The 12,855-nt window shown below is 34.6% G+C and overlaps 3 protein-coding genes across 3 annotated transcripts; 2 read left to right on the forward strand and 1 right to left on the reverse strand.

The window, feature by feature from the left end:
* Positions 1 to 606: 606 nt before the first annotated feature.
* On the reverse strand, positions 607 to 7,242 carry PHYBLDRAFT_150597 (hypothetical protein; the record flags this gene model as incomplete). The annotated part of the gene is made up of 5 exons (XM_018432510.1): positions 607 to 1,282; positions 1,390 to 1,505; positions 1,569 to 1,658; positions 1,744 to 2,061; positions 7,165 to 7,242. 5 exons carry the CDS (start codon positions 7,240 to 7,242, stop codon positions 607 to 609), a joined length of 1,278 nt encoding a protein of 425 aa, XP_018286459.1.
* Positions 7,243 to 7,441: 199 nt separating this feature from the next.
* PHYBLDRAFT_188746 (hypothetical protein) lies at positions 7,442 to 8,051 on the forward strand (the record flags this gene model as incomplete). The annotated part of the gene is made up of 1 exon (XM_018439556.1): positions 7,442 to 8,051. The coding sequence occupies one exon, from the start codon at positions 7,442 to 7,444 to the stop codon at positions 7,925 to 7,927; it is 486 nt and encodes a 161-aa protein (XP_018286460.1). The 3' UTR covers positions 7,928 to 8,051.
* Positions 8,052 to 8,324: 273 nt separating this feature from the next.
* PHYBLDRAFT_173418 (hypothetical protein) lies at positions 8,325 to 9,087 on the forward strand (the record flags this gene model as incomplete). The annotated part of the gene is made up of 5 exons (XM_018437025.1): positions 8,325 to 8,378; positions 8,475 to 8,703; positions 8,797 to 8,818; positions 8,870 to 8,937; positions 9,005 to 9,087. The coding sequence occupies 5 exons, from the start codon at positions 8,325 to 8,327 to the stop codon at positions 9,085 to 9,087; spliced, it is 456 nt and encodes a 151-aa protein (XP_018286461.1).
* Between the last annotated feature and the right edge of the window lie 3,768 nt (positions 9,088 to 12,855).

The following is a 12,855-nucleotide window of genomic DNA, read 5'->3' on the forward strand; positions in this document are numbered from 1 at the left end:
CAGGGTTGGGGCTTGGTTTGGTTTGGTTTGGTTTGGTTTTATTTTATTTAAAAAAAAAATAAGGGGGGTTTTTCAATCCCGGGATTAAAAATTTTTTTTTTTTCTTTACCCAAAGATAAAAGTTGTTTTTTCAACGGTTTTTTCCTTTCAAGTTTTTTTTTTGGGGTTTTTGGGGGTTGTTTTTTTTCCGGTAACTCAAGAACAATTCAGTCAAAGGGGGGACCATTTGCTTAATTTCAGGCCCTTTTTAACGGGGTAAAAGACCCGGTTTCCAATTTTTTTTTTTAAATTTAAATTTTTTTTCTTGGTTTAAAAAGAAAGAAAGAAACGGATTTTTTTTTTAACCTTTTTTTGCCTTTTTTTTAGAGGGGTAAAATTGGAATTTGGGGCCCCAAGGGCTTTTCAAAAAAGGGTCCCCTCCCCCGGAAAGCCCAATCCCAACCTTTTGGTTTTGGGTTTTTCCTTTTAAAAAAGGGATAAAATAACCTTCAACCCCCCTTTTCCAGGTAATAATTTTTTTTTAAAGAATTTGGGTTCCTTCCAAAGATTTAAAAAACCTTTTTTTTTTGGATTTTTCCCCCCCCCCCCCCCCCCCCCCTTTTTTTTTTAGTTGCTAAGAACAGCAGTAGGCTGTTTCATATCAGTCAAATTTCCACGAATGTTCTGTTCAATCTCAAGACTCTCAAAGAGACTTTTAAAGTTTCCAGCGCCAAAACCATTATGATTGTTACGCTGAATGATCTCAACAAACACAGTCGGACGGTCTTCCAATGGGCGAGTAAAGATCTGTAGAAGATAGCCATTCTCATCGTAATCGACCATGATGTTTAGCTTCTGAAGTATATCCAGATTCTCAGCAACGGGTCTCAAAGCAGTCTTGTTGTGCTTCGAAAGGGCGGCCCGAAGTGCAATATAGTACGTGTCCGGAATGGTCAGGAACGCACAGCCTCGTTGGCGCATATTGGTTACAGATGTGATGATATCATTTGTGTTGATAGCAATGTGTTGTACACCTGCACCTCCGTAAAAGTCGACAAACTCCTGAATCTGAGACTTTTTCTTCCCTAGTGCTGGCTCATTGATAGGAACCTTGATTCTTTCAGCTGGGTCGGCCATGACTACTGAACGAAGAGCACTATATTCAGTATAGACATCTTTGTCATCCACAGACCAGAAACGGTGGAAATCAAATGCTTTCTCGTAAAAATCAGCGACGGGGTCCATCATATCGTCGGGCTGGTTTCCGACGACATGGTCAATAAACTGGAGGGGAACGTGGGGCCTATTAAAAAAAAGTATTTATAATGAATATGTTGTACAAGTAACAATGAGATTTGGAGGGTTCAATTTATGGTCAATGTCCAATTTTTTCCCACGATTGTTACTTACAAAAGTTCCTCTAATGGGTCCTTGAATCTCAAGGCTACAGATGAATCTTTGAATCCCGGTAAGAAAACTCCTTTGTACTTTGTACGTTCAATCAGAGTGTGATGAACATCACCATACTATGATATATATATATATAATTTAGCATGATATTTTGTAGAATTAATAATCACAAAACTTACAGTTGCAAGAGTGGCCATTACCACAGTTCCATCCTCGTCAGTGATTTCTTCGGGTGCTTTTACGGAGATAGCACCTCGAGAAATTGCTTTCTAAACAGGGAATAAATACAAAAACATATAGTGTCAATAAATGCTTGATACTTTTAGCAAAGAGAGAGAGAGAGAGAATATGTACCTCATAAACCGCTCGGCAGTTAGTTACGTTAAAGGCGACATCCTTGACTGCATCACCTCTTCTGGCAATCTCTGCAGCCATGTCAACCATAGACTCAGGATGAATGGGGCTTTCGAATACAAATATAGCTTCTCCTTGCTTTACTACATGGGAAGCAACTTCGCGGGAACCAGTTTCAAGACCGCGATAGGCGACATGCTTGAATCCAAGTCGGGTACAGTAGAAGGAGGCAGCTTGTTTGGCGTTTGTAACAGTAAATTTAAGATGATCGAATCCGGTATAAGGGTTATTGGCTTTGGTAAAAGTAAGGCTGCTTGTCTACAAAAAATATACCAAAAAGGAGTTTGATTAAATATCCAAGGGAGGTTCAAAGAAGACTTGGGTTGTAGCCTACCATAGTCACTCAGACCAGGCTAGATTTATAAAGTATAACTGCAAGTGGTTGAGAGGGGGAGGAGGAAAGTATTGAATACACAAGATACAAAGGTGAGTTTCTATTGTCCTTTTATATATTTTTTTTCGTGGGAAAATTTACAAAATTCTCACGCATCCTTATTTTTCTTCTGTGCTGGTTATCCTTTTTTTTTTACATGTCTAATCCAACCAACCAAATTGAACCTTTTACCTCCTGTTATGTATCTTTCTATCATTTTTAGTGAGTGAGTAGGCAAGTGTAGTTGTAGGTGAGTGAATAATCGATTGGTCAATCAATTGATTAATTGACTGACTGACTGATTGAGTAATTGATTTGTACTGGTGTAATTCTCCTGTCATTAACTTTATATCTAGACGTCACCATTAGATTAAAGCTGTATTTGACTACGTCCCTACCCAATCTATGCTATTAACAAAGCTTATGCCTATTTAAATATATATAGCGATTTCTCTCACTAAAATAAAATATAAACATCCGTTGTGTTCTAGTTTGACATGGGTGCATCTTCAATCGGACCCATTTTTGCTAAGCACGATTCCAATATTAAGTTGCACAATTAACAAAAAAAAACACGAAGCCTTAATGGCATTTTATGACCCTAATGGCATCTAGCATCAGTAGACACAAGGATATACACAATATTATGGTGGTAATTATTATCCGGTTTCCAGGCCTAATAAGCTAATTAATATTAAATGTTAATAAAACTTAGATGGTTGATAAGTTCTCTTTTTTTTATCCTTAACATATCAGTACTTGTATTATTTCAGATACAAAAACAATCAGGGCTATTTCCTAACATTGATGGTAAATATGTAAGGAGAGAGGCAATGCCTGACCCCTTTCCCTCCCCTGTAATCTCAATTTTGTTTTATTTTTTGTGTAGAAACTTAAAGGTTTTAAAAGATGCCCTCTATAATATTAAAGCCATGCAAGGAAAACATATATACATATATTTTTCTTCTATTGCTATCTTTATTAAAGGATAAATGTTTTTTTTTACTCATAAACAGGTACCTACTACATTTGGATACTAAGTCAAAGCAAACTACAAGTGTGGATAAGTATGACCCATAACAGATTTCCTATCTTTGTTTGCTTGTTGCTTAGCAGCCTTGATGCAAAGTTTTGTAGATCCTTAAGATTCTCGCCGAATGTTTTAAAATAAATCATGGCAACTCAGTATAATTTACCTTTTAGGCAAACAAACCTCCACCCCCGGGAAATGTGTCGTAAATGGAAGAAGCAAAGCTAGCAGAAAAGATAAAACTATAAGTTAAATGAACCAAAAAAAAAACAAATGATTTGCTTTACAGCAACTTGCGTCTATATTGATTAATCGGCACTTTCATATTAACTGGCCATATATGCTCTTCTCAAAGAATAAGAAAAGAATACTTAAATATAAATATATATATATTGGTAATTACAGGACCTATATCCAAGTGAAAAATAAATAGTTTTAAATACTGAGAATAGTATTTTAAAATATTCTCATTGGTATCAGTTAAAAATTCTACAAGTATATTAAGAAGTGAGTAATTGGAAGTAATTCTTGAATTCTGTAGGGCGGAAAAAAATGGATAAATATTAGCTAAGTCTATTCCTTTTCTTTACATTATATTGTTCAATAAACTGCTTTTGATGAAATGAGCGAGTATTCTTAAATAAAGGGCTCTTTCACTATTCACGAATAACGGTTCTAACCAAAGCTCGACTAATATAAGAAAATACATTTTTATTAACAGAATATCGGCACATATACATTTGATTATATACTCTAGACTCAAACTTAATTGAAGACCTTTAATTTGTTACTATTATTATTACTATTGTTTGAAGGGAGAATAAGTCTAATAAGAATCTATCTCTAGATAAATATCAATAGTTAATGCGTTTTGTAGTATATTTTATTCAAGTGACTTGGACTGCCTTTTGTTCTTCATTTTTTTTTGAATGGGTTTGTCGAGTGTCTGCTGTTTCAGCAAGCAAATTCAATGAAACCTCCTATTTATAGCCACAAATAAAGGTTTCTACAAAATGATAATTAAGACTAATAAACGCAATGTATGTTATTATTAGTATTATTTTTTCTAAAGAAAAGTATAATTATATGGAAACTTACTTGCTATCTCCTTTGTTTGGTTTGTTTTTATTAGTAATGAATAGGACATGGAAATAAATCTGAATGAGCTTAAATGCTTGTGAAAGTAACCATAATAAATACTGCAAAGTTGTTGTCTATTGTATATCATGGTAAATGTCTGAATGTTTACATGTAATGTTGTTTCCTGTGTAATATATAAAATAAATTTGTACAAAGGTAATAATAAAGCAAAATAAAACTAAACTAAACTAAACTAAAACTTTGCTAGAGAATGTTAAATTGGTATTAAAATGCTAATAATCATTACCTTTAGTATAGTCAATCTTGAATTAAGACTCTCCACAGTGACGCATATGGGCTGCGCCATACACGCCAATTGTTCTTTACTGAGTGCCTTTTAAAAATGTAAAAGGCCCTCCCAGAAATTAAGTGGAGCTTACAGTACAAAAGTCATTACCATAGTGTTGAAGTAATAATGCCAAATGAGACAGTTGTCTTCTTTATGAGACTCTCCACGGTCACACGCATAGGCTGGGCCTCGCGCTTAAATTGTCCTTTACTGAGTGCATTTTAAAAATATAATAGAAGATCCTCCCAGAAAGTAAGTGGAGTTTACAGTACAAAAGTAATTACCGTAGTGTTGAAACAGCAATGCCAATTGAGGCTGTTGATTCATAGTCAAGACTTGGAAAAAGTAAGAAAGGATTTCAAACATTTGGTGTGGACAGACTAAAAGTTCAAAAAAAGGGCAAAAAAAGGGTAAAACAACTTCATCCTGAACTTAGTCAATCAGACTAATTTATGGCTGTCCACATCTTTATTTAAAAAAAAGTTCAAAATTAGTTCAAAATACATATTAGATAAAATTGTGCATATAATCCCGTCTATGCCATTAAGTGAGAACCTTTTATTGAGAGTTTTTCTAGACCTCTCTTTATACGGCACATCTTCTCCACAAAAAAATGCTTCTCTTCTCAACCCTAGTGGCAATGGAAGAAAACTAGCTAATTAGAGTCGATTAAAAATTCTGCCCTTTTTTTGCTCTTTTTTGAACTTTTAGTCTGTCTACACCATATATATCTATATCGCATACTCTTTTTTTCAGTTTAGTACAATTCTTATAATAAAATATCTTTAATTTACTAAACAAGTTTCCGGTGCCTTTACAATCAAAGGAACATGTTATTAACACAACACCGCCCACAAAATCGAATGTATAACAAAGCAAGAACATCTTTACGAGCAGAACCTCAAATTGACAATAGAGGTGATATAGTTTACGGATCCCAGTACGTCTTGCATTTTCAATGACTATCAAAAAAGCGCAGGGCCAAACATTTTATCATATTGGACTATATCTTCCTTTACCTGTATTTGGACATGGTCAATTCTATGTTGCTCTCTCACGAGTAGGAAAGCTATCAGCAATCAAGATAATGCCCAATACGTATCATACCGGAGTGTAGCACGGGCCTGCCTCCTCTAGTCTTGTTTTAATTTTCGGCTGCGGTCGACATCAGTTTTGTTAAAAGGACAGATTAAATTCTTCCTTTATTAAAAGCACAATTAAAATTATTATTTGTCTTATTTTTAAAGATATATATATATATAACATCGCTAGTATTTTTCTACCTTGTCTAATTATCCGAATAACTCTGCAATCAAGTCTTTCTCTTGTAAGATAAAGAGTTTATCAGCTTCTATTTATATTTTCTTTTTGAGTCTTCTTGCAGAATATTCACTCAGTAATTCTTCCAACTTCTATATTAATCAGAGTTAAGCAAAATAGAGTTAACACATTTATTAAAGAATCGAAAAAGAAATTAGTAGTAAAGAGCTATATTTTATATATATGGGCTATCCTAAATATAATCATAACATCTGTTAAATATTTGTGTGTGTGTTTTTTGTAAAACCAAGAAATATTCCCCTTTTATTAAAACGATCTGCCCAAGATGGAAGTTCGACTTTTAAATTAACAGCAACAATAAAAAATAAAAAAAAATCAGCATGAAATTATTGTAAAATAGATTTTAAATGATAAATTGTAAATTATAAATTATAAACCTTAAAAGTATATTAATTAGCTACTATTGAATATCCAATGCAAAGAAAGACAATTGCATTTCAACTTGTTTAAACACTCAAGCCAATATAATCTACCACTTGTCTATGCAGAAAAAGCGGCCTATTCTTTTCTTAGTAGATAGTACTGGATCAAATACTGCTTCAATCACCAAGGTAACATTGATCTATTGTGTATACATTGCATACATAGCCTAACATGCCCTTGTTTTCACTTTTTCTCCCACAATTAATTATAGGGTTATGGTTAGACAGACACACATGTATTTTAAATACATTCTTTTTCACACAGATACACAAACACTTTCTTGGTAAAGATCCTGATTTTGCCTTTTACCAAGATGATAAAGAGAGCCTTTTTTTTTTTAGTTTTTGGCAAGCTGAGATTTTTAATACTAGCCAAATGAATTAAATGAAAACTATCCTAAAACTCAATATATAATCATAAAGAGCTTTTTAAATTTTTAGCGTATTGACCTGTCAAAAAAAAAGGGAGGGCATCAAGCCTGAATGAATGTTTCAAGTTGTGCCTTCTCTCTTTAGTATTGCCTTATGACTCCCATAGAAAGGCTGTATGCTTCTTCTAAATGTATAATAAGGGAAGTGTTTTTAATGTAAAAAAAGGATTTTTCTTATTCTTCGAGTTACAAAATATGACAAGATACAACATAAATTTTAAAAGCTACGTATTATTGAGGTTTCTTTTGCGATAATTATCTCCCAACTGTCGATAAATGTTTCTTCTTTCTTTCTTTTTAATTATCGACAATATCCTTTGTACTGACTGTATTACCTTTAACTTCAATAACTGTACATCATTGCTTTTATTCTCCTCTTCAACAAACAAACCACTGTAACTTTGTGCCTCCATGATGTATATCTGTGTCACATTTCTTCATGTGTTGTTCCCAGTCAACAGATGCATTGTACACACATATCATGTAAATCTTTGTAGCAATTCACCCCCACACTCAAAGCCTAGAAAAAGAAGCCAACCTTTCTCTTTCTTACACTAAAACCTTCCTTTCCTTCATTTCATTTTCTTTTTCCCTTCCTTTTATTTTATTTTAATGATTGCCTATCTACTCCTTGCTCTGATTGCCTTGGTGTGCAGAGTAGCTGCCCAGGTTGGACCTACCATCACCTTCCCTCACGAAAATGGTACTATTGTTGCTGGAGAAACCGTTGAAATCAAATACGATTATCCCAACATGGGCACAGGCAATTACAGTGTCGACATTGCTCTCTGGGCAGATGCCTCGGCTACTCAAAACCTTTTAAATATTACCACCAATGAAGTCATTCCCTCTGGAAACTCGACTGGATTTACCCTGGCATTTAACCTCACTTCAACATACAAATGGAAAGTTCCTAATGGACTCAACGAAACTGTTTATTTAACTGTGACCGAGTACGCCAAAACCAGCTTCTTTTTCCCAGAACAGCGTTCAGCACCCATGATGCTCCATGTCAGTGCTGCATTTGCCTTTTTACCTTTTCCTGCCGTTTCTTTATTCTTTGTGTCGATGGTTATTCTTTACTTTGGCAATCTATAATCTTATTACTCTATTTATTTTAATTAGTATTTTCCCCCTACCCTATACAAAATATAAATATATAAAATCTGTTCAAAAGAAGGCTTTTTATCCTTATTTTAAGAACCTTTTGAAAATAAATAATAATTATATACGTATATATAAAGACCATCCAACAAGTTTTTTGTTTTGTTTTTACTTTATTATTATTATTATATGTGTAGTGGATTTGTAACACATTAGAAATAGATCAAATGAAAGCAGTGGCGCCATTGACTTGATCTAGTTTATTCACAAATCCATACCCTCTTCCGAGATTTTTCCCCCTGATGACATGCACACACAAAAACACAAGCACGTGTATTCTGCACAGGTTTCACGGTAGTACTATACGTACTTTGCTTTGATATTCTTTATTATGCTTGCTCATGAAGATCGCACCGAGAAACTAACTGCTGTGGCCAAACGCAAGGTAAGTCTCGAATATAGGAGCATGTTTTTTTTTAAAAAAAAAACACAAAAAAAAGAACAATATAGCTTGTCCTATAAGGCTTATAATCAGGTTTAGCTTCAAAAGTATCAGAGCAAAAAAGCCAACAAGACTGAATCATCCGAATCTGATGCCACGATAATTGAGACAGAGAATTCCAACTTAAGAGATCAATTGAGACAAGCGAATGAAAAGATCCGTGATTTGGAATCTCAAATTGAAATCAATCGTCTTGCTGATGGTTTTCATAAAATGAGAAAACCAGAAGAGCAGTTTATTGCTACTCTTTTATCTGATGATGACTTGGGTAAATTTATTTATATATATATAATTTTTTATTGTTAGTTTGAGTGTTTGTCCCAAAAATATTTACAAGTATTGGTTTTATTGCTTTTGATAGATGCCTACGAACAAGAAGAGAGGTAAGACAGGACACAATAAAAGAAGAGTAAAATGTAATTTAAGAAACCCAGGTATATCATGGAGAGTGCGAAAAGGCGCATTAAGGATTTGCGTGAAAGATATAGCCAGACCAGGGCTGGTAAATAAACAAACAAGAAAAGAAACGAGAAACCATTGCAACCGATATTTTCACAATATTTTTTTAGAGAGAACTTTTGTACTAATACAAAGTCTGACTTCTCCTTTAGAGCTATGTGGAAACTGTTTGGGAGATCTATTGGAGATTTGATATTTACTATATATTAATTGTATTAATCTCATAAATTATACACTATAATAAAATAGATGTTGAAATGTTCTGCTTCGAGAAATACTGTTCTCTATTTCTCTCTTTCTCTTTTATAGATATACCTATATATCTATATAGGTGAGTGTGGGCTGGTGTACACTTGTTAGTCGTTATAATCTCAATTTTCGTTCGAAATCAATTTTATAGAATTTGGCTCACATCTTATATCTATGTATGTCTTATCTTGTTTTAATTGACTCTATTTTTTTTTGGTTTTACATAAATGGCTATCAACTTTCATTTGATTTACTGCTTCATAAAAACCATATTTTTAAAATCAAAATAAACAAACTAGATGTTGATATTGAGTTTGCGACTGAGAATATGTGGGGCCCAAGCGTTTTGCTTTTTACTTTTTTAAATATATTTATCCTAAACCTTGATTATGAATTTATTGATGAAGAAAACTCTAATATCTTATAGTCGACTTTGATTGGCTGGAGGATTAACAATTAAAGAACGAAGAAGAATAAAAAAAAGTTGCTTTTATAGTATTTTATTTTATTGATTTAAATATATATATAAACAGACAATTAGTATCTGGTTGAATTTCTTCTATTTTTATTGGTATAAGAGCTTTCACGTAGTAACCAAAAGTTCAGGTAAAGAGTCGATTAGTAAATTTTCTAGTCTTGAGATATTTAGTAATATAATACCAAATACTCTTTGAGCTATAAGCAAGAAATAATAAACAAGATTTCAAGCAAATCTTTTGGATGAGAAGTTGATACTAAGTTTTCAAAAAGCTTATGTATATCCTTTGATTTCTCTCTTAAATTTTGCCTAAAAAGTTTAGTCTAATAAAAAACCTCTTTGAATACACAGTCGTAAAAGTAAGCTTCAAAATATACATGATAATATTCATCTTGTAGTCAGGGTTGATACTCCAATTTATTTTGTTAAAAAACACCAAAAATAATACTATAAAAACTCCGTAAAATCTTCACAGAATCCTAAAAATTGGGGGTGGAACAACGACTGATATTTAATCTTGAGTGAATAGAGTTGCGTGGAACACAAAAGGGCTTCTAACAATGTTGCTAAATCAGACTGTTAATACAACCTATACAGTAAATACACACACACATACAAACATACAAACATACATTCTGATTAGATATAACTACTAAGGTTCGTCCTTATTTTCTTGCTTGTAAACATAAGAAGAAGAAGGTAAAGATGAGCTAGAATTAAACCGGCAAATGGGCGGCAAACTATTCAATTGGATGAAGATCAACAATACATATCAATCGTTTTCCGGTTACATAAAGTCTAAATCGCGTCCTTCTGTACGCGTATTAAGTGCCGTTCTATGATTGAGTATAGCCTGCAGAATCTGTAAAAGAAAGAGTACATGTGATTTAATGAAGTTTAACACTATCATGACATTATTGCCTATAAAGAGAAGGCTAGTATGCTGATTGGCTTGAACTTGCGTGGAGCGCTTAGTATAAGATGGTTGCACAGAAGAGAACTTGACGTCGGAAGGAGTGCCCAAAATACAATAAACCCAATCACATTTCTGTTATTCAAACTGCAACAGTTGGTTTGCCCTTATAAAGGCAAGATCTGCTTTTTTTTATAATACTAGGTAGTAAAGTAGTACGAAGCACGATGGCACTCTACTTTGTGGTATTATAAAGAAGCCCGCTTCTAGCCTTTTCATCCATTCTCACTCTTTCTTTCTTTCTTTCTTCTTTCCTTCTTTCTCTTCATTGCCCTTTCTTCTCATATTTTCTCTCTTTATTTATTTCCTTAACATGGCTAGAAAGAACGGTGCAAGCGCTCGTAACCAACGTCGCAACCGCAAGCAAGAACAAAAGAAAGTCCAGGTCGAAACAGCTCCTTCTCATACCGCCTCCATTGCCGAGAGTAATTTTGATCAAGCTGATGAGTCTACTGCACGGTCTAGCAATGAAGAATCCGGAGCAATTAAGAAAGAAGCCTCTACCATTTTATCACAACCCGTAGAAGCCTCACCAGCAATCTCCACGCCCGATCAAAGCCCAGCTGAGCAACCGAATGTCAGCCACGACGCGACTGCAACCGTAACTGAGGCGGAACATGAATCTCAAGCCGTTCAGGAGCCATCCACCATCAATAATGTGTCCTCTGTCCCTGAGACAGTTGCACCAGAAAGCATGGTCAACCAAATCAAGGAAGCAGTCATTGTGTCCAAGAACACAACACAAGGGATTGTACCCGAGTCTGTAGCATGTGAAAAGACTGAATTGAACAAAGACGAGTCTGCTTTCAAAACCAAACAACTCCTTGAGATAGTTGCGCCAGAGACTATTGCCGAGCTTTCTAAGGAAGAAGTACCGGCTGTAATCGAATATGCTCCCATTGTGGAGAATGCCGTAGAATCACCCGCCGACAGCAAGGCTGTAATTGCAGAAACCTCCATTATCAACTTACCTAACGTAAATACCACTGCTGTTGAGATTCCTGTTGTTGATATTGTTAGTGTCAAGAAGACTTCCGCTGATATTTCTGCCGTTGAGGAGCCTGCTATTGAGGAGCCTGCTGTCGAAAAGCCTGTTTTTGAGGAGCTTGCTGTCAAGAAGCCTGCTGTCGAGGAGCCTGCTGTCGAGACGCCTGCTATTGAGGAGCCAGCTGTCGAGAAGCCAGCTGTCGAGAAGCCTGCTATTGAGGAGCCTGCTATTGAGGAGCCAGCTGTCGAGAAGCCTGCTGTTAAGGAGGCTATTGTCGAAGCCTCTAGCGTAAACGAATTAGTCGAATCAGCAGAAAATTCTACTAAATCTATTGTAATTGAAGCTCACACAATTGTACAGTCTTGTGAGCAGACAATCACAGAAAATGTACAAACAACCGTTGCCAAGACCGAAACTGCCGTGAAGTCTATACCTGCCGTTACTTCTGATGATTGCACAGAAGATGCATCAATTAAAAGTACTATTGTCAGCGAATCACTTATCAAAAAAGAATTTATTGCTTCCGAATCACCAAAAATCACTACCCAAACAACAGAAAAGCATGTTAGCTCTGGTAAGCGGGAGAGCCAAGTAAAGGATCTGATCCGAAAAGAGAAGCCTCTACAGAAGAAGAAGTCCATTCTTGGGAAGATCTTTAAAAAACCAAAGGAAGAGTCAAAGGTAAGAATAAGTAAATATCGGTGTAAATGAATAAGGGTCTTATTGTTGTTATTGTCTTTCGATTTTAAAGACAAAGGAAGTAACAAGTGAAAAAGAGAAGAAGCGCAAAACATGGCAGTTCTGGAAATAAGCCATATTATACACCTTGGACGTACACCCTATTCACATATATAATCTCTTAAAAGAAACAGACATACTACACCTACGTTTCGATCATATTCTGCCCTTGCGCCGATTACATTTACTTGCTGTTACACTTTACATATACATCTATAATCGCTATATTGAACAAGACAAAACCAAAAAAAAAAGTCCATAAAGTGCTAGATACTCGACTTTACATATACTTTTATATACATATTTAAATTACACTTTCTAATATTCAAGAAACTTTTCCTAGTCTATAACAAATATAATTATTCCACATTGGTGGTACGCATTTAATGTAAAGTTACTAAATAATATATATATATATTATATATAAAGGTGTGTGTGTGTGTGCGTATTTTTTTTCGAAAATTAAATATGAAACACAGCAGGGTATTATTTTGCCTGAAGTGAAGTTGGTTAATTACAGTTTCTCGAGCAATGC

The sequence above is a fragment of the Phycomyces blakesleeanus genome (genome assembly GCF_001638985.1).
Source record: "Phycomyces blakesleeanus NRRL 1555(-) unplaced genomic scaffold PHYBLscaffold_25, whole genome shotgun sequence".
Taxonomy (NCBI): domain Eukaryota; kingdom Fungi; phylum Mucoromycota; class Mucoromycetes; order Mucorales; family Phycomycetaceae; genus Phycomyces; species Phycomyces blakesleeanus.